At 42.0% G+C, this 22,359-nt stretch overlaps 1 protein-coding gene across 1 annotated transcript in view; it reads left to right on the top strand.

The window, feature by feature from the left end:
• Positions 1 to 21,969, top strand: part of ankrd24 (ankyrin repeat domain 24) — a 98,526-nt gene extending 76,557 nt beyond the window's left edge. Inside the window, exons 16-22 of the mRNA XM_063013411.1 lie at positions 6,904 to 7,712; positions 7,781 to 8,076; positions 8,168 to 8,398; positions 8,473 to 8,649; positions 9,879 to 10,034; positions 21,650 to 21,715; positions 21,831 to 21,969. Of these exons, the coding sequence (XP_062869481.1) occupies positions 6,904 to 7,712; positions 7,781 to 8,076; positions 8,168 to 8,398; positions 8,473 to 8,649; positions 9,879 to 10,034; positions 21,650 to 21,715; positions 21,831 to 21,905 (1,810 nt within the window). The 3' untranslated portion in view covers positions 21,906 to 21,969. The remainder of the gene's footprint in view (positions 1 to 6,903; positions 7,713 to 7,780; positions 8,077 to 8,167; positions 8,399 to 8,472; positions 8,650 to 9,878; positions 10,035 to 21,649; positions 21,716 to 21,830) is intronic.
• Positions 21,970 to 22,359: the final 390 nt, after the last annotated feature.

Below are 22,359 nucleotides of genomic sequence, written 5' to 3'. Positions count from 1 at the left end.
CACATTAGCACACATTTTTATTCAAAGTGACTTACAATTTTATGTGAACACAATCTAATCAGTTGAGAGTTAATGGCCTTGCTCAGGGGCAACTAGGTGGTGGTGGGGCTTGAACAGGAATCCCACAGTCTTCTTCTAGTTCATCTGGACACATCTACCTCTGGCCATATAGAAGAGAACATTTATGGCATTTAACAGACACTTTTATCCAAAGTGCCTTACATTTGTTAATGTGGGCTAAGGGTCTTGCTCTGGGCCCCAACCTTGATCAGACATCATTCTGATCGTGTCATTTTCTGCTCTCTAATAACGCTCCGGCCGTCTTAACCCGCAACGCACGCAATGGGTAAATGTTCCAGCTTCCAACGAAGTGATGAAGTGTCGCTCCCTACTTAAAATGGTGGAATACCCTACGTAGTGCACTTCACAGTAACAGATAATGTGAATGGAACCTGCCTACAGAATTGGCCATAATGATTTTAAGAACCGCTTTCTGAACCAATCCGACTTTGTGTTTTACTTCACAACCGGGAAAAGTTTGAAGGTTTTTAGTTTTTAGTTATAACTAACTAAATGTTAGTTATAACATTCACAAAATAACGGATTATATTCCTAATGGGACAACACATGGTTATAAATTTAATAGCATCTGGAACAAGGTAAGGTAAGCAGTATTATGGATTATGGATTTTTTGCTGTGTTTGGGATTTTGGCCGCTGTGCAGTAATTTGCAATGAAAACAGTTTAAGCTTTTAACTGGTACCTAGGAAAGTAAAGGCACAAAAATAGGAAAGTAAATGGCAAAATACAGTTGCTAATCTGTTGTTGTTTTTTATCTGAACTTACATATTATTTATTTCTACACTACACTTGCAATATATGTTTTGTGTATATTATATTGACTCGTGACTTGACTCGGACTCTAGCCTAAAGACTCGTGACTTGACTCGGACTCTAGCCTAAAGACTCGGACTCTAGCCTAAAGATTCGTGACTCGACTCTGACTCGTATTTTGTGACTTGTGAACATCTTTTATATATATATATATATATATATACTGTATATATACAGTGTATCACAAAAGTGAGTACACCCCTCACATTTCTGCAGATATTTAAGTATATCTTTTCATGGGACAACACTGACAAAATGACACTTTGACACAATGAAAAGTAGTCTGTGTGCAGCTTATATAACAGTGTAAATTTATTCTTCCCTCAAAATAACTCAATATACAGCCATTAATGTCTAAACCACCGGCAACAAAAGTGAGTACACCCCTTAGTGAAAGTTCCTGAAGTGTCAATATTTTGTGTGGCCACCATTATTTCCCAGAACTGCCTTAACTCTACTGGGCATGGAGTTTACCAGAGCTTCACAGGTTGCCACTGGAATGCTTTTCCACTCCTCCATGATGACATCACGGAGCTGGCGGATATTCGAGACTTTGCACTCCTCCACCTTTCGCTTAAGGATGCCCCAAAGATGTTCTATTGGGTTTAGGTCTGGAGACATGCTTGGCCAGTCAATCACCTTTACCCTCAGCCTCTTCAATAAAGCAGTGGTCGTCTTAGAGGTGTGTTTGGGGTCATTATCATGCTGGAACACTGCCCTGCGACCCAGTTTCCGGAGGGAGGGGATCATGCTCTGCTTCAGTATTTCACAGTACATATTGGAGTTCATGTGTCCCTCAATGAAATGTAACTCCCCAACACCTGCTGCACTCATGCAGCCCCAGACCATGGCATTCCCACCACCATGCTTGACTGTAGGCATGACACACTTATCTTTGTACTCCTCACCTGATTGCCGCCACACATGCTTGAGACCATCTGAACCAAACAAATTAATCTTGGTCTCATCAGACCATAGGACATGGTTCCAGTAATCCATGTCCTTTGTTGACATGTCTTCAGCAAACTGTTTGCGGGCTTTCTTGTGTAGAGACTTCAGAAGAGGCTTCCTTCTGGGGTGACAGCCATGCAGACCAATTTGATGTAGTGTGCGGCGTATGGTCTGAGCACTGACAGGCTGACCCCCCACCTTTTCAATCTCTGCAGCAATGCTGACAGCACTCCTGCGCCTATCTTTTAAAGACAGCAGTTGGATGTGATGCTGAGCACGTGCACTCAGCTTCTTTGGACGACCAACGCGAGGTCGTTTCTGAGTGGACCCTGCTCTTTTAAAACGCTGAATGATCTTGGCCACTGTGCTGCAGCTCAGTTTCAGGGTGTTGGCAATCTTCTTGTAGCCTTGGCCATCTTCATGTAGTGCAACAATTCGTCTTTTAAGATCCTCAGAGAGTTCTTTGCCATGAGGTGCCATGTTGGAACTTTCAGTGACCAGTATAAGAGAGTGTGAGAGCTGTACTACTAAATTGAACACACCTGCTCCCTATGCACACCTGAGACCTAGTAACACTAACAAATCACATGACATTTTTGAGGGAAAATGACAAGCAGTGCTCAATTTGGACATTTAGGGGTGTAGTCTCTTAGGGGTGTACTCACTTTTGTTGCCGGTGGTTTAGACATTAATGGCTGTAAATTGAGTTATTTTGAGGGAAGAATAAATTTACACTGTTATATAAGCTGCACACAGACTACTTTTCATTGTGTCAAAGTGTCATTTTGTCAGTGTTGTCCCATGAAAAGATATACTTAAATATCTGAAGAAATGTGAGGGGTGTACTCACTTTTGTGATACACTGTATATATATACAGTGTATCACAAAAGTGAGTACACCCCTCACATTTCTGCAAATATTTCATTATATCTTTTCATGGGACAACACTATAGACATGAAACTTGGATATAACTTAGAGTAGTCAGTGTACAGCTTGTATAGCAGTGTAGATTTACTGTCTTCTGAAAATAACTCAACACACAGCCATTAATGTCTAAATGGCTGGCAACATAAGTGAGTACACCCCACAGTGAACATGTCCAAATTGTGCCCAAATGTGTCGTTGTCCCTCCCTGGTGTCATGTGTCAAGGTCCCAGGTGTAAATGGGGAGCAGGGCTGTTAAATTTGGTGTTTTGGGTACAATTCTCTCATACTGGCCACTGGATATTCAACATGGCACCTCATGGCAAAGAACTCTCTGAGGATGTGAGAAATAGAATTGTTGCTCTCCACAAAGATGGCCTGGGCTATAAGAAGATCGCTAACACCCTGAAACTGAGCTACAGCATGGTGGCCAAGGTCATACAGCGGTTTTCCAGGACAGGTTCCACTCGGAACAGGCTTCGCCAGGGTCGACCAAAGAAGTTGAGTCCACGTGTTCGGCGTCATATCCAGAGGTTGGCTTTAAAAATAGACACATGAGTGCTGCCAGCATTGCTGCAGAGGTTGAAGACGTGGGAGGTCAGCCTGTCAGTGCTCAGACCATACGCCGCACACTGCATCAACTCGGTCTGCATGGTCGTCATCCCAGAAGGAAGCTGACGCACAAGAAAGCCCGCAAACAGTTTGCTAAAGACAAGCAGTCCAAGAACATGGATTACTGGAATGCCCTGTGGTCTGACGAGACCAAGATAAACTTGTTTGGCTCAGATGGTGTCCAGCATGTGTGGCGGCGCCCTGGTGAGAAGTACCGAGACAACTGTATCTTGCCTACAGTCAAGCATGGTGGTGGTAGCATCATGGTCTTGGGCTGCATGAGTGTTGCTGGCACTGGGGAGCTGCAGTTCATTGAGGGAAACATGAATTCCAACATGTACTGTGACATTCTGAAACAGAGCATGATCCCCTCCCTTCGAAAACTGGGCCTCATGGCAGTTTTCCAACAGGATAACGACCCCAAACACAACCTCCAAGATGACAACTGCCTTGCTGAGGAAGCTGAAGGTAAAGGTGATGGACTAAACCCAATTGATCACCTGTGGCGCATCCTCAAGTGGAAGGTGGAGGAGTTCAAGGTGTCTAACATCCACCAGCTCCGTGATGTCATCATGGAGGAGTGGAAGAGGATTCCAGTAGCAACCTGTGCAGCTCTGGTGAATTCCATGCCCAGGAGGGTTAAGGCCGTGCTGGATAATAATGGTGGTCACACAAAATATTGACACTTTGGGCACAATTTGGACATGTTCACTGTGGGGTGTACTCACTTATGTTGCAGCTATTTAGACATTAATGGCTGTGTGTTGAGTTATTTTCAGAAGACAGTAAATCTACACTGCTATACAAGCTGTACACTGACTACTCTAAGTTATATCCAAGTTTCATGTCTATAGTGTTGTCCCATGAAAAGATATAATAAAATATTTGCAGAAATGTGAGGGGTGTACTCACTTTTGTGATACACTGTATATATACAGTGTATCACAAAAGTGAGTACACCCCTCACATTTCTGCAGATATTTAAGTATATCTTTTCATGGGACAACACTGACAAAATGACACTTTGACACAATGAAAAGTAGTCTGTGTGCAGCTTATATAACAGTGTAAATTTATTCTTCCCTCAAAATAACTCAATATACAGCCATTAATGTCTAAACCACCGGCAACAAAAGTGAGTACACCCCTAAGTGAAAGTTCCTGAAGTGTCAATATTTTGTGTGGCCACCATTATTTCCCAGAACTGCCTTAACTCTCCTGGGCATGGAGTTTACCAGAGCTTCACAGGTTGCCACTGGAATGCTTTTCCACTCCTCCATGACGACATCACGGAGCTAGCGGATATTCGAGACTTTGCGCTCCTCCACCTTCCGCTTGAGGATGCCCCAAAGATGTTCTATTGGGTTTAGGTCTGGAGACATGCTTGGCCAGTCCATCACCTTTACCCTCAGCCTCTTCAATAAAGCAGTGGTCGTCTTAGAGGCGTGTTTGGGGTCATTATCATGCTGGAACACTGCCCTGCGACCCAGTTTCTGGAGGGAGGGGATCATGCTCTGCTTCAGTATTTCACAGTACATATTGGAGTTCATGTGTCCCTCAATGAAATGTAACTCCCCAACACCTGCTGCACTCATGCAGCCCCAGACCATGGCATTCCCACCACCATGCTTGACTGTAGGCATGACACACTTATCTTTGTACTCCTCACCTGATTGCCGCCACACATGCTTGAGACCATCTGAACCAAACAAATTAATCTTGGTCTCATCAGACCATAGGACATGGTTCCAGTAATCCATGTCCTTTGTTGACATGTCTTCAGCAAACTGTTTGCGGGCTTTCTTGTGTAGAGACTTCAGAAGAGGCTTCCTTCTGGGGTGACAGCCATGCAGACCAATTTGATGTAGTGTGCGGCGTATGGTCTGAGCACTGACAGGCTGACCCCCCACCTTTTCAATCTCTGCAGCAATGCTGACAGCACTCCTGCGCCTATCTTTCAAAGACAGCAGTTGGATGTGACGCTAAGCACGTGCACTCAGCTTCTTCGGATGACCAACGCGAGGTCTGTTCTGAGTGGACCATGCTCTTTTAAAACGCTGGATGATCTTGGCCACTGTGCTGCAGCTCAGTTTCAGGGTGTTGGCAATCTTCTTGTAGTCTTGGCCATCTTCATGTAGCGCAACAATTCGTCTTTTAAGATCCTCAGAGAGTTCTTTGCCATGAGGTGCCATGTTGGAACTTTCAGTGTCCAGTATGAGAGAGTGTGAGAGCTGTACTACTAAATTGAACACACCTGCTCCCTATGCACACCTGAGACCTAGTAACACTAACGAGTCACATGACATTTTGGAGGGAAAATGACAAGCAGTGCTCAATTTGGACATTTAGGGGTGTAGTCTCTTAGGGGTGTACTCACTTTTGTTGCCGGTGGTTTAGACATTAATGGCTGTATATTGAGTTATTTTGAGGGAAGAATAAATTTACACTGTTATATAAGCTGCACACAGACTACTTTTCATTGTGTCAAAGTGTCATTTTGTCAGTGTTGTCCCATGAAAAGATATACTTAAATATCTGCAGAAATGTGAGGGGTGTACTCACTTTTGTGATACACTGTATATATATATATAATATGTATAATGCTGGGGTTTTCAACCTGCGAGTGCGAGTACCTGTCAATATGGGTGTGAGATGAGGAGATATTTTTACATAGAACACTCAAAAGAAAAACATAATACTGCAGTAAATCTGTCCTGTCAGTCCTTAGCCATTCATTTTTCACCCACAAGGAGCATATCTCATTAGTCTCGCTGACCGTGCATGCTACTTGTTTAATGTTATCCAGCTCTTAGTCTGAAAAACACTGGCGGCTAGCAAAAGTTAAAAATAGGGCTAACAGTGAAGATGAATTGGTTGAATTAAGTGACAAAAACAATGACTCTGTTCTTTCAACTGAGTAAAACACAAGCAAGGCCATGTGCCATCAATGCAATCAACATTAAGTGCAGGGCTAGCACAACAAAGAAAGGTAGTTGTTAATTCCAAAGGCCTGGTTAAATAAAAACGCAGAAATTATGATGAAAGGTACATAAATTATGGATTTACATGCATCATACTAAATGAGGAACGATACTCACGGTGAACACAGTATGTTTAGAGGTACTAGCAAACAATAATTATAAAACAACAGACTAATGGCAATGGTTTGTGATGTAGCTCCCCAGTGTTTGCTTTAGAGTTGAGTAGTGTGCTACAGATAAAAAGTTCTTCAAGGGATATTTGTATTATCTTTTTTAAAGTAAATATTTAAAACAGTATTATGTATTTTTTTTAGTTATTATTTATTTTAGCTTGTCAAGAGCTTTCACAACAGTTTTAAGGCCAAATTTGATGTAATGTGCAAGTTCAAGATCGGCGCCCTGAAGGCTACATGTTTTACATGTTCAAAAAGGTTAAAAACCCCTGGTATAATGTGGCAAAAGGCAAGGATTTTTTTCTATAGGCCTTGTATAATAAATAATTTTACACTATGTTTTCTATCATTAATTAACTTGCTTAGATCTGAAAATAAACCTAAAAAAACAGTTTATGCTGAGAGCAAAGAGGAGGTTTCAGAGGGAGAAGAAGTGATGGATGCAATAAAGCAGAAAAGCCTAAAGGAGCAGCTAGCTAATGCCTATACCGAGTTGGAGGAGCTAAGAAAACAGATACAGCTCAGTGCTGGCACCATGGAGTTTGCAGAATTAGTGACAAGCAAATATTCTGGAACTGAAAAGTACTGGTTGAACTCAAACACCCAGGAGCTGACTGCTAGTGTCAAAGAGCTGGGGCCAGAGCTGGCCAACAGGCTGAATGAGCATAACTCCAACATAATTCGGCACCTAAAACAGAGGGTTGAGGAGCAAGAGGAAACTTTACAGGTGAAGGAAAAAGAGGTCCAAGTGGAAAGAAAGTTGGTTAAGGGGCTTAAAGAAAGGATTAGAGAGCTGGAGGAAATCATGGAGCAGACTACTGGAAAAAGGTGTTCAGCAGAAGGTGAAGAAGATACAATAAGTAAATTGCAGTCTCAGGTTGCAGAGCTGGAGGCTGAGCTGAGACAAAGCATTCCTTATGATGAGTTTAACAAGATGCAGCTAAACCTAGACCTGCAGCTCAAGAAGCTGACTCATGAGCGGAATGAAGTGGTCTTGCAACTCAGTCAGACCCTGATGGATTTGGAGAGGTTTAGATCTTCAACCGAAATTGTCACAGAAAAAGAAAAAGAAAATGACAATAAGTTGGAACACTTTGATGTTTTTGACCCAGCCTCTGTATCAGGTAAATACATTTGCTTATTATATATTACAAATACCATTCTTATTTTTGCATGTATGATTGTTGTTTTATTTCTAAATTGCGTGTACATTAATGGCATTACCAGAAAATGACTTTTTCAGCACCACAGGAACACCTGGAAGTGGCAAGTCAACAGGCAGTGAGGGCTCTGATTTGTTCTTGCTCTGAGAGAGAATGCTTTGGTGACAATGTCCTTCAGCTGAGGAATGCAATACCACTGGCTAAACATGAGAAGGAGCTTTCCACAATAGCTGAAGAACTAGCTCAGACAGAGATAAAACTGCAGGCTGAAAGAGCACTTAAAGATCACATACAGGCTAAAATGGCCCAGCTGGAAAGTGAGCTGCAGGCTTCACAACATGATATGATCAGCAAGGAGGAACATGAGAAGATCAGGGTGAGAGTAAAGTAGAACTTTTTTTACAGTACACTTGTTAACACTCGTCTTTTTCACCTATTCCAAGTTTCCACTTTGTCTTCTCCTGCAGGTTGAGTTGCAGCGTTGCCTAGAAGATTGTCAAATTTCTGTAGCAGCAGCTCACAAGACCATAAGTGAAAAGGATTTGGAGCTGAAGGAGCTCTCTCAGAAAGCAATAAAACTAGACATGGTGTCTAAGGAGGATCATGAAGCCCAGCAGCTCTCACTGCAGGCTGAGATCAATGCTTTGACTGGCCGTCTGGCAGACCTGACACGCAAACATGAGAAAACTTGCACAGAGGTTGGCTACCCTTATTTTCGTTTATAATGCAATTCTCTAACTCTTATTTTAATTGTATTTGTTTCCCTCTATAGGTATTCCAAGTGCAGCGGGAGGCTCTCTTTAATAAGAGTGAGCGTCAGGCAGCTGAGGCACAGCTGCTCGTCATTCAGCAGCAATTAGCAGACCTGCAAGCCCAGTCAACCCACATCCAACAACTGCACCAAAACATTCAGCACTCACAGGGACTAATAAAAGAGAAAGACCATAAGGTGAGTGTAGCAGGCTTACTATAGTAGTATACTTTTCATTCCCAGAATACCCACCAGCAGAGAGTTTAAAACAACTCATCAATTTATTATGGAGCTAATAAACCAACCAATCAATTTTACAAACCACTTTCAGGCATAATAACCACACCTATTAAATCTAAACATTACTTAAACAGAACCTGTTTGACAATGTGAAGCAGGCTAGAAGGTCTCAACACAAGATGCCACAAAAAAAATCCTTTTTTTTATGACCTAATAAATTCAAAATAAATTCAATAATATCTACCAGTCTGGAAAGGGTTACAAAGCCATGGCTAAAGCAGACTTCAGCGAACCACAGTAAAAGATATTATTCAAAAATGGAGAAAATTTGGAACAGTTGTAAAGCTTTCCAGGAGTAGCCAGCCTTTAAAATTTTCACCAAGAATGCACCAACAACTCATCCAGTAGGTCACAAAAAACCCAGACAAATCCAGATGTATTGCATTTGCCAAAAATCCTCTAGATGACCACCAAAAATATTTTGTGTATCTCAATTAAAACAATACTGCAATAGACAGTGGGCCAGAATGCTTCCACAGCAGACTTATTGCAAGGTATGTTTGCAGTCGTTACTGCCAAGATTGGCATGACCAGAGTCAATTACTTTTTTACATGGATTATAAAGATGTATTAAAAACCTGCATAATAAATGCAATGATCATTTAAAAGCTGCTTTTGGGTTTACCCATGTTGTCTTTATCTCTTAACTAACAATTGTTTAAATGTGACAGAAGAAATCGGGTGGTGGCAAAGACAGCACTGTAATGTGGTCCTACTAACTTGGGTCTTATCCTCCCAGAAGTGTGTACTTTTCTATAATAAAGCAGTTCTTATTTCCAGGGTGTATCCCAACCATGTGCCAACTTTTAGGTTAGATTCTATAAGCCTGAAACAGATCAGAAATTATATAGTAGCTAATATTGATGTAAGCACTATTCTGTCAGACACACTGTAGATCATAGAAGAAAACCTAGTGCCATTGTGCCTGTATTGTTTTGCAGAACTTGCTTGCAGAAAGTCAATTTGAAGGTAGTACTGGATTAGTATCAGGTGTTAGTTTGCTTAAATTTAGTACTGTATTGAACATGTAAAAAAAACAATTTACCTAATCATCACAAAAAACATTTACTTTGTTAAAAACTAAACAATTGCTTGTAATCTCTCTTTTTCTTTCTGGTTTTCACTAGATTACAGAATTGTCTAAAGATGTGTTTCGTCTGAAGGAGGCTTTGGGAGCTCTTAGTCCTCCAGTGGATCAATCCACCTCTACTCTTTCTCCTGGAATACCAGGACAGCAGTTGGCACTGCAGAACAGAGTGTTTGCACTGATCCAGCAAATTCAGGTCAGAACAGGGTTGCTTATAGATGCCATGAATTGCTTCGAAATAAACAATGTTTTTAATTAGTCACTTACTCTTGTTGTCTAATCAAATGCCTTATTTGAAAATGTGGTTCACAATTACAATTTCTTCATCAATGATGTGTACCACAAAACCCCTTAAAATTATTGGCTCCATGGGCACCGTCAAGTGGCAGACCCTGCATTCTGACCATAGCTTCCAAATGAGCTGGAATATGCAGAAAAACTCATTTAATTGTACTGTACTTGTGTATATGTGACATGCATTCTTCTTCTAAACCGTTTTGCTAACAGTGTTTACTTTGGGGGCCATAGCTAAATTTAAGTAACTTTAAGTCAAGTTAAATAACTAAGTTTAAATGAATAATACATAGCTTAAATTCCTTCCAACTCTTAACTGACTGCCCAAATATTTAACCATCATTCCCTTTTCTCCTATTTCATCGTAAACAAATAAAAAGGGTGTCAAATGCACTAAGCCCAGCAGTGCTGAGATCTGAATTTAAATCTCAACCATGCTATGGGCCTACCTGTGTGCCTACATGACTGTCTGTCTGATGTCGGTCTGATGTCGGTTGTTGAAAAGAAAAAATCAGGCAATTGGATACAGCTAGATAGGAGGGTAAAGGTCAAAGAAAAGCAACAAAAAGCTTTTTTTTAATGTATTTAGAACTTAATAAGGCTTCTATAGGTAAGTCAGACTAACTGTTGCATTAGGATACATCTTGGTTTCTTCACTGATGATGGCGCCGGTGTGTGTGGCTGGCCGTCTGTTACTCTCGCTTTGGTTAGCGTTGTTAATGTTGCTAAGCTTTGGCATCTCACATATTAAGTCTCTACTGGTGTATGATCGCCAATCTCTCCTGGATCTTAGACATAATGTCAGCTATCTAAATGCGTTTAATTATGATACACAGAACACTCTGCCCCCGCTCCTATCGGATATTCCGACTCACCTGTACCGGGCCTTGGCTCTAATCCCCCGGCGGACGCGCCGTCGCAGCCGCGGTAAACGTGCCGGTCGGTTAGTGAAGCTGAAAGTCTATCTGGCAAATTCTCCGTCCATTTCCCGGACAGGACATGGATTACCCTTTCCATTCAGTGTGTCCCGGCGCTTTCTGGAGCCCATCGACATCTCCCTGGTACCTGTCTCCGGCTTGGATGAAGGTTTCGGGCCCCGCCACCCCTGCTCTCCTCGGCTCCGCCAGCGTGGGGTGAATCCAGGTAATTTGAGGACGTTGCTCCGGGCTTCCAGATTCGCTAAACCACAGGCCCCAGTTCCCGCCAGGATCAGTTTGGTGAATGCCAGATCACTGGCAAATAAAACTTTTATCCTAAGGATTTCTTCTGTTTCCGAAGCCTGGATTTTCTCTGTATGACTGAGACTTGGATTGGTGCCGGTGAGTACGGCGTTCTTGTTGGCTGTAATTATTTTAATTCCCCGCGGACGTCAGGCCAGGGAGGAGGAACGGCGGCTGTGTTTAAAAATGACTTTAAATGTAAACAGCACGCTGTATCATCTTCATTTTTCAGTTTTGAAGTCACCTTATTTGAGGTAGGCCCAAGGACGGATTAAGGATAGTCTGGGCCCCTGGGCAAAGAGTTGCCAGGGCATCAACCCCCCCCCGCCCCCCCCCCTCCAAAAACATAAATAAATTAATACATTAAACAACCTGTCAATAACTAACCCAGTTCAGGCGGTTTTGGCGCATCCTAATCCTGAGTTCATTCTTAATACGAGCCAGTTTGGAGAATGAACGCTCCCCTTCACAATTTGTGATAGGCACAGTCAAAAAAAGTGCTATGTAGACATTTGGAAAGGTTGACTGTAAATTCAAATCTATCATGGTTTTGAGCATTTTACTAGGACATTTTTCTTTTTCTGTTATGAATGATTTGTATTGTATCAATTCATCTGCCAGGCTCATGTTCAGATCTGAAGGATATGCTGCAGCGAGTGAGTTAGCCTTTAAAGTGAGCTCACTGTTGGACATATTGTCAGGCATGAAAAGAACATCAAATAGCTCAGTGTGTGTATGCATTCAAACGGTGGTTGAGACAGGACACAAGTTTGTCAATGACAACATTGAAAGTTTCGATCCGAAACTTGTCCTTTCCGTTAAATGCTACACCTGGCTCTGCACTATCATCAGACATAATTTTGCACTTCTTTGTACGCTGGAGGTCATGCCTGTACTCTTGGGAGACAGCAGTGGTGACATTTAAAGCTGCCCCTTCAAACACCTCAAAGTTATCTCTCTGTGTTGCCACAAAGTCTCGTAAAGACAAGAGAAGTTGTGTAGCTGTACATATGTCAATATCATGCTTCTGCAGCTGCAGGCTTGTGGCTTGGAACCTCTGTAGTATTGTGTCCCAGAAGTATGCCATGAAGGCCATCTCCAACGTGTCCAATTTGTCACAGAGTGCAGAGGCTTCACTTCGAGTTACACATTTCTCCTCCATATCTTTAGACATTTCATTCAATGCCTCTCTCAGTTGTGCATAATATTTCCAAAGAGCCTTAGTTGACTCAGCTCGTGCGCTCCATCGAGTACCTGACAGTGATTTCAGTGTGAGTTTGATATCAGTATCATGTAAAACCTTTCCCCACCTGTGTGTAGATGATGCACAAAATGAGTACATTGCCTGTACAAAGTCAAAAAAACGTCCAGCTTCTGGGCTACTGTCAACAGCATTGACACCAACTAAATTCAGTGAATGTGCTGCACAGGGGACATAACAAATCAAAGGGTTTCTTTGTTTAAGATGAGCTTGGACTCCATTGTACTTTCCCGACATGTTACTTGCATTATCATATGACTGGCCCCTACAGTTGGATAAGTCTAGGCCCAGATTCTCCACCATAGCAACGACACACTCTGCCAAACTGTCCCCACTATGGTTTTCAATAGGCTCAAAAGCTAGAAAACGCTCAACTACATGTCCGTCATTATTAACAAACCTGAAAATAAAAGTAAGTTGGTCCACATGAGCAAGGTCTGGAGTGGAGTCAACTATAACAGAGAAGTATTTTGATTCTTTGATCTCATTAACAATTGCCTGCTTTGTTCTCTGTCCCATCAAATGGATAAATTCTTCACACACTGTCGATGATAAGTAGGACACAGAACCTTTTCCCTTACCTCCAAACCTTTGGAGGTGCTCAGCTAGGAATGGGTCAAATTTGGCTAAGAGTTCTATGATGCCCAAAAAATTACCATTGTGGGCTGATCCTAATAGCTCATCATCTCCCCTGAAAGCAAGTCCCCTCTCCCCCAAAAACTGGATGACTGCAACAACTCTTTTCAAAACTTCCCGCCAGTATTGTCTTTCTGCATCAATTTGTTTGACAATATCAGAATCAATTGTTGCTGTGCCTCTGGAGCGATTATATAATGCTAGCATGCAAGCCCTATGCTCCACACTCCCCTCATGCTCACCAATCCGCTCTGAATGTTTCCAGTCAGAAAATCCATGAACAAAAGTATTGTGCTTACTAGAAAACAGTTTGCAAGCAAAACAATACACACAGCCAGTTGAAGGAGAGTAAAGTAGCCACTGCCTAGTCACAGTTTGCCCGTTGGGTAGAGAGCAACTGAGTAGAGCATTTGTAAAACTTCTACTGGTACCCCCAATGCCTCTATCCCTGACTGAGGCTGGGTACTTAGCACTTCTGTTTTGAAATGCATCTTCTCCTCTACTAACAAGAATCGACTTGGCTTGGTCGGTAATGGTACTGGGCCATAAAGCAGGGTCGTTGACCGTTTCACACCAGGAGTTGGGGTCCTTGCCCTCCTCATTTGAAAAACGACACTCACATGATGCAGCTGGCTGGTCTGATTGTGGGTCTGACACACCTGCAACTTTCCTTTCATGGTCTTTCTGCTGCTGGTCTGTGGTAGCCTGGCAGGGCTGGCATTCCTGCTCTGCACCTGACTGGGTCTGCAAAGGTACATAGTCACTGACAGGTGACACTAAGCCAGTGGTGATCACATCTTCATTGCTAGAACTCTGATCACTGCTAACATTAGCAATACTTGTCTCACTCATATCCAGCGGTTTCTCAAAGAAGTTTGAGATCAAAGGAACGATTTTCAGGAAATCTGCCTGATTTGCTTCCTTAATCTTTTTTGCTTTTCTTTTTGAGGCACCACTTTTTTGTTTGGGATCCATGTTATTAATGGCAAGTGTTTCTTAAGATGCAAATATAGAAGCTTGTCTTGCAAATTCCTATTCCTATCCAATACTTACTATGTTGTTTCTATGTTGTATGTTCAGGAAAAAAATACAATCACAAAATTGTAGAACCAGATACAATATGTAATAAAAAAAGGCTGACCTATAACTATTTAGCTATAAATTGTTGTTATTGTAAATGTATTGTATGTATGTACTAATATTATAAAGCTTACACTTCTACTATTATCAATAATGTAATATGCAAATAACAATAAGCTTTTAAAAAAGCTGTGAGTTGCTAGTTAGTAACGTTACACTAGCCTTGAAAAAGGCTGTGAACCTTTCAAAGTTCAATATATTATATATAGTGATATAATATTATATCATGTAATATAATATAATATATAAGCCTTTGAAAAGACTATGAAAAGAATGTAACAGAATATATGCAATATAGTATAGTATAATATAATATAAAAATATTTATATATATTAAAAAATAATATAATGCAGTATAAAGGGCAATGAGCCTTTAAAAAGGCTGTTGGTTGCTGATCTGGTAATAGCAAGGTAAAAGTTGTAGTAAAAGCACAGAGCAAGTTCGCAAGCTGAACTGTCTGAATGTGATGAGTTTTGATACTGGCAGGGGGTTTTATATAGATCTTGCATATTCACTTGGAAGTTCTCGCAACACCTCATTGGCTCAGCCCCCGTGGGAATTTAGGGCAATGTAACAATTTTTCACCACTGAGTGAGAGAGTGGGGGAGGGGCAGCCACTATCTACTACAAAAAATGCTGTTTTGTGTGTGTGTGTGTGTGTGTGTGAGAGAGAGAGGCATGGAGAGGGAGACAGGGGAAGGTTTTGAGTATATTAAAAATGCTGTGTTAATGATATTAAATCAAGTTTAATTATTGTCGAGACCCCTTCACACTGCCTTGAAACATGTCAAGTCATGTCAAACTGTCATTGAATAGTCATTGAATAACAAGCTGAATAAAATATGTTTTCCAATAAATAATCCTCAAACAAAATATCAGGGTTACACGCATACGCAGCCACAGCTACTACAACAAAACCACTTGCTGTTTCATCATCTGTCACCAAACCAAAATTGTGCTACTCAGTAAAATTAGCTTGCAGTTCTGTTGTATGAAAAGGCACTTTTCCTTTCATGCATTCCTTTAGAGCTAGAGTGACCACTGGTCTCTTTACTGTTGTTTATTAAAGGGGAAACATGAAACTAGTCAAATGGCTTGTTGTTTTCACATAAGTGAAATCACACCCTTGGCCAAATTCACTCAATTTACTCGGTGTCAAAGATAGCATTCATCAGACAAATTGCTTGTCTTAAATTTAAATAATTGCAAAATTGCAAAATTAATTTGTGTCTCTGCGCTTAAGAGAAATTGAACATAATAATTTTGAAACAATACAAATTCAGAAACATTAAGTAAGGGCCTGAATCGCATATTTGCAACAAAACGTCTGTTATGAAATATGGTAGCTTGCCTGGCAATTTGTAGGTCCCTAGAAAGTCAAGGAGCCATGGTAAACGACTTCTATGGAAGTCAAGGGCCCCATAGCAGGGGCCCTCGTGATCAAGGGCCCTCTAATGGTATACCCTGCTCTTCTCTAGGGCCCCCTGGTAGGGGCTCTCATAACCAGGGCCCTCTAAAAATATGCCCCCCTCTTTCCTAGGACCCCTAATAGCCAGAAGTCGAAGTCAGAGCAGTGCCACAACGCCTCATCCATTTTCATAAGGGGCCCAAAAGCATGGCTAGGGGCCCCAAAAGCATGGCTAGGGCCCCCAAGAGGCCCTGGGGTCAAAGTCCCTAATAGTCAGAGGATCCTTAAAATGGAGGGTCCTCGAAAATAAAAATATAAAAATGTTGATAGGCATCGCAAAAATGTTTTGGGCCAGGGCCCCCCCGGGGCCCCCTGACCTCAAGGGCCCCTGGGCGCTGGCCCCACTGGCCCGGTCAGTAATCCAGCTATGGGTGGGCCGCGCTGACCCGGTGCTGTGCGCTGTCATCTACCGACCCCCTAAATACAATAAGGACTTTGTGAATGACTTTTCTGATTTCCTGGCTGGACTTATGCCAAATTATGATCGCATCCTTATTGTCGGGGATTTTAACATTCATGTGTGTTGTCCTGATAAACCGCTGGTGAGGGAATTTTTAAACATCATTGACTCTTTTAATTTAGTGCAGTATGTGTCCGGTCCCACACATGAACATGGTCATACCTTAGACCTTGTTCTTTCTCATGGTTTGTCTGTTTCAAATTTAGAGATCTGTGACAGTGGGTTTTCTGATCACATGCCTGTTTTATCCTGTGCTACAGTTAACTCTTGCGCTCCTGCTCGGCTTTCTCGGAGTGTTAACCCCTTCACTGCTGGTCAATTCTCTGCTGCTTTCGATCAGCTTTGTCCCCCTCCTGACTCAGCCTCTGTTGATACGGGGGAGCTCAGCTCCTGGTTTGATGTCTCTTGCCGAACCATACTGGACTCAGGGGCTCCATTAAGAACCATACAGCCGAAAGTTAAACCCGAGCCCTTGCTTAATGACAGAACTCGTGCAGCAAAGCGGGAGTGTCGCAAAGCTGAGCGCAAATGGAAGAAGGACAAGCTGCAGGTTTCATTTCAAATCTTAAAAGATTGCTGGCGTTCTTACCAGAACACTATCAAAGAAGCCAAAAGAGAATATTTGTCAAATATTATCATGGCAAATTGTCATAATCCACGGGTGTTATTTAAAACCATTGACTCTGTTCTTAAGGCCCCTCAGCCCGTCTGTTCAGAAGCATCCCCTGAAATGTGTGATAACTTTCTGCACTTTTTTATTGACAAGATTGTCACAGCAAGAGCTCCTACCACAGCTCCTGCCTTTGACCCCTCTGACTCTGTCCCTTGCCTAACTGTGTTTGATAGTTTTGAGCCGGTGACTCTGTCGCACTTGGAGGATGTGGTAGGCCATTTAAAGCCTTCTGGTTCTCCCTGTGATGATATGCCTCCTCACTTTTTAAAAGAGGTTTTTCATAGTATAGGGCAACAGGTTTTGGCCATTATTAACAGCAGTCTATCCTCTGGTATTGTTCCTGTGAGTTTTAAACATGCTGTTGTGCAACCCCTGCTTAAGAAACCTGGCCTTGACCACACGGTATTGGCTAATTATAGGCCTATTTCCAAGCTGCCCTTTATTTAAAAAATCTTGGAGAAAGTTGTTTATGCTCAGCTGTAAGTTTTTCTGGATGAGCATAATATCCTGGAGGTCTTTCAGTCTGGTTTTAAAACCCTGCATAGCACAGAGTCAGCATTGCTTAGGGTCTTCAACGACATCCTCCTGGCAAATGATTCTGGTGACCATATGATCCTTGTCCTGTTGGATCTAACTGCGGCTTTTGACACAGTGGATTTTAGTTTCCCGGTTGCAGCACCTAGCGGGCATCCGTGGTAGTGCTTTGGAATGGTTTAGGTCCTATCTGACGGACAGAACTTTGTGTGTGAGTTTTGCTGGTGCAGACTCTTCCTCAGCTCCCCTGCCGTATGGGGTTCCACAGGGCTCAATTTTAGGACCCCTCCTTTTCTCACTTTATCTGCTTCCACTGGGTTCCATTTTGAGAAAGCATGGCATCTCATTTCATTGCTACGCTGATGACAGTCAGATATATGTCCCGCTGAAGAAGAAAGATGCTTTCTCTATTAAGCCACTTCTGTTATGTCTTAATGACATTAAAGCCTGGATGGCCTTAAATTTTCTGAATTTCAATGAAAAGAAAACAGAAGTGATGGTGTTTGGTCCCAGTGGTTCTTGTGAAGCCCCTCCTGTTGATTTGGGCCCTTTGACACAGTATGTGAAGCATACAATCTTTAACTTGGGTTTTAAGATGGACAGTGATTTTAAATTGGACCGTCAAATTGGTGCAGTAGTCAAATCCAGCTTTCTTCACTTGAGGCAGCTGGCAAAGGTGAAGTCAATCCTTTCACATGGGCACTTTCAAACAGTGATCCATGCCTTCATCACATCTCGGCTGGACTACTGTAATGCACTTTATTTTGGAGTCAGCCAGTCCTCCCTCAAACGTCTTCAGTTAGTGCAAAATGCTGCGGCCCGACTTTTAATGGGATCACATAAGAGAGAGCATATAACCCCCATTCTGGCCTCCCTCCATTGGCTGCCCGTGCATTTCAGAGTACATTTTAAGATTCTGTTATTTGTTTTTAAATCTTTAAATGGACTTGCCCCGCCTTACCTCACTGAGCTGCTCCATCCCCACACTTCCGCTCGGTGCCTCAGGTCAGCTGATCAGCTGCTCCTGGAGGTGCCAAGGTCAAAGCGTAAGCTCAGAGGGGATAGAGCTTTTTCAATCGCTGCCCCTAAATTATGGAACAACCTACCACTCCATATTAGACAGGCCTTTTCACTGACTATTTTTAAAACTAGTCTTAAAACCCATTTTTATTCCTTGGCTTTCAATCCAGCATGAGACTTTGCTTTTGTTTTATTTGCCTTATTAGTTTTTACCGTTTCACTTGTTTCATTTATTTCTTTTTATTGTTTTTATTGTTTTTATCTTCTTATTGTTTCTACCGTTTGTTTTATGTTTTATAATTATCTATGTACAGCACTTTGTCACAGCTGCTGTTGTTTTAAAGTGCTCTATAGATAAAGTTGAGTTGAGTTGAGGATCAGAGCATTAGGATGGCGCCACATTGCCTAGGTGAGAGCTCTCTATGTTTTGTGTTGGTTTTTGTTTGTTAATGTTATTTATTGTGCATCAAACTCGGTCAGTTGGAGCAAAGAACAGTTACTGACCTTCAGAGACAATGTTTCACCAACTTTTATTCCGGAGTTTTCTCAAAATCCTTCCGAGTTTTCGGAAATTCTCACAACTGGTGCGCTGGCTATACTCAATCTGGCAAGAAAGCGGCGGAGAGGCAGACGAGCCGGAGCGCTCGTACGGATGAGGCGACGTGGAGTCCAAACACCTTTACCATCTTTTTTCCTCTCCAATCTGCGATCTCTGCACAACAAACTGGAAGAACTACTCCTGCTCAACCAAACTAACAGGGACTTTTCAAACACATCTGCGCTGTGCTTTACAGAGACCTGGCTTTCGGAGCTGACCCTGGATAACGCGCTGCATGTCCCCGGCTTTCAGCTGCACCGAGCGGACAGAGACGCGGAGCTTAGCGGCAAAACAAGAGGAGGAGGACTGTGCTTTTACATCAATGAACGCTGGTGTAAAGATGCAACGGTACTGTTAAAATCATGCACTCCTCATCTAGAATCACTTTTTGTTAACTGTAGACTGTACTACTCTACCAGAGAGTTTTCGCAGAGAGAGATGCGCAGAAACTGCTGGCCGATCAGATAATGAAAATAGAAAGGGACAACCCGGACTCACTGCTCATCATCCTGGGAGACTTTAACAGCGCAAATCTTACGAAAGAAATGCCAAAATACAAACAACATGTCACCTGTGCCACAAGAGAAGGAAACATTTTGGATCATTGCTACACCTCTGTTAAAAATGCCTATCGCTCCGTCACACATGCGGTTCTCGGACATTCCGACCACAATCTCGTTCACCTCATTCCCACATACAGGCAGAGACTCAAAACTAATAAGCCTGTCATTACAACAGTGAAGAAGTGGACCAGTGAAGGCAGTGAAAAGCTACAGGACTGCTTTGAATCCACAAACTGGTCTGTCTTTGAGGAGGCGACAGACAGCTTGGATGAATATATACCGACACTAGCATCATACATCAGTTTCTGTGAGGACAGCTGTATTTCTACTACAACACGGGTAAAATACAGCAACAATAAACCATGGTTCTCAGTTGAACTCAGACAGCTTCGGAGGGAAAACGAGGCAGCATTCAGGAGTGGAGATAGAGTTCTCTACAAAGAGGCCAAATACAAGCTGGAGAAAGGTAATAATACAAAAAAAGAATACTCAGAAAAGCTGAAAAGCCAGATTGCTGCTAACAACCCAACTTCAGTCTGGAGAGGCCTCGAAGAGATCACTAACTACAAGGTGCGAAAGACCCCCCTTCTCCTGAATGACTGTTAACTCACCAATGACCTGAACGAGTTCTACTGCAGATTTGAATTCACTAAGGACAATTCTCAGCCTTTCTCAGCTAATTCTTCATCCTCCTCCTCCACCCTGGCTCTCTCACCTCTGTCCCTGGCTCCTTTAACCATCAACGAGCACGATGTTAACAGACTCTTTAAGAAACAAAAGATGAGAAAAGCTCCTGGGCCAGACCGAATCTCTCCATCCACCCTGAAGCACTGCAGCAATCAACTGGCGCCTACCTTCACTCACATTTTTAACAGATCGTTAGAACTTTGCTCTGTTCCTTCATGCATCAAAACATATACCATCATACCAGTCCCCAAAAAAACGAACATTTCTGACAACCACCTGCTGATCAACACACAAAAGACTGTAGAGATGGTGGTGGATTTCAGGCGCAATCCCCCCTCACCTCCACTCACAATTAATGGCTCTATGGTCTTAGTGGTGGAGTCACTTAAGTTCCTGGGCACCACCTAATCCAGGGACCTAAAGTTGGAAAAGAACACACTCTCCATCGCCAAGAGGGCTCAGCAGAGAATGTTCTTCCTGAGACAGCTGAGGAAATTCAACCTGCCACAGAGTCTGCTGATCCAGTTCTACACAGCTCGTTCATGTGATGTTGAGGAACCAAACCAAATGGTGATGGATGATGTAAGGATGGAGTCCATCCTTACATCATCCATCACCATTTGGTTTGGTTCCTCAACATCACATGAACAAGCCAAACTCCAGCATATAATCAAGACAGCGGATAGGATCATTGGATGTAGTCTGCCAACGCTTCAGGACATTTACAACAGCGCTGAGTGCTGAAGCGTGCCGGCAAAATTACAGCAGACCCCTCTCATCCTGGACATCACCTTTTTCAAACTCTTCCATCTGGCAGAAGACTCAGGACAATAAAAACAAACACATCCAGACACGCTAACAGCTTTTTCCCCAGAGCTGTAACACTTTCTAACCAAAGTTGTTCTCTTGGGCAAATGTTGGTAAATACTGGTTAACAGTCCGTGTGCAGTCGGGTCTGTTAAATATGTTATATGTTACATGTCATACATGTGTAATTATCTGTACTATTATGTGTATTGTTTGTACTACTATGTGGACTATTGTGTGTATTATTGTGTGTATCACCAAAGCAAATTCATTGTATGTGCAACATACCTGGCAAAATAAAGTGATTCTGATTCTGATTCTGTGCAAGAAATATTATCTATTTTCATCTTCAAGTACTCTTAAAGTACACTTGGTTGGAAAATGGCAGAACAGGTTTTTTTTTTCATTTTTGTAGTACTATATGAAAGTCTCTTTCATTTTTTTAAAAGGACTGGGAGCTCAAGCACAAATCAGTGGTGGCTGTATATCGGTCTCATCTTCTTGCTGCAGCTCAGGTAGGAAATACGCAGTATATAAGGGTAATTTGCACAAAGTTTTTCACAAAGCTTTAGTCCAATGTCCATGTTCTGCTTGTGTATAAAATGTAACTATTTGCGCTATTTCTTACAGGGTCGCATGGATGAGGAGGTACAGATGCTTTTGCTACAAATCCTCAGAATGACCCAAAATGACCAGAGCAATTAAGATACATGTATCTTACTGTTCTGAAAGTACCATTGAACTGATATTTAAACGATTAAAACTTACATGATGGAATAAAATGTTTTGTACTGTTTCTTCTTCTTCTTTATTTTTTTTTTATTTTTTATCATCATCATTAACATTGCAAGATTGGTAGCACTTTAAATTATAGACCGCTATTAAGTGGGTAATGAAATGGTAATGTCAATTCTTGGCAATTTTCTAGTTTTTATATAATCCTAATTGTAGGTGTCCAACTCTTTCAGCATTATGTATTATACTTAACAAATCACCCAATTAAAAAAAAGGTTTATTAGCCCAAACCAACAAAGTAGTTGTTGAAATTATGAAGTTATTAGTGCTATAAAATACTAATTCACCTGTTTCAACTCAGTTTTTTTCTGTTATGTCTTTAAATGGCCAAGCACAATATGCAGTTACATAATGTGCTTTTAAA

The sequence above is a fragment of the Trichomycterus rosablanca genome, chromosome 17, assembly GCF_030014385.1.
Source record: "Trichomycterus rosablanca isolate fTriRos1 chromosome 17, fTriRos1.hap1, whole genome shotgun sequence".
Lineage (NCBI taxonomy): Eukaryota > Metazoa > Chordata > Actinopteri > Siluriformes > Trichomycteridae > Trichomycterus > Trichomycterus rosablanca.
The sequence above is the reverse complement of the archived record's forward strand: the minus strand, read 5'-3'. Positions and strand labels throughout refer to the sequence as shown.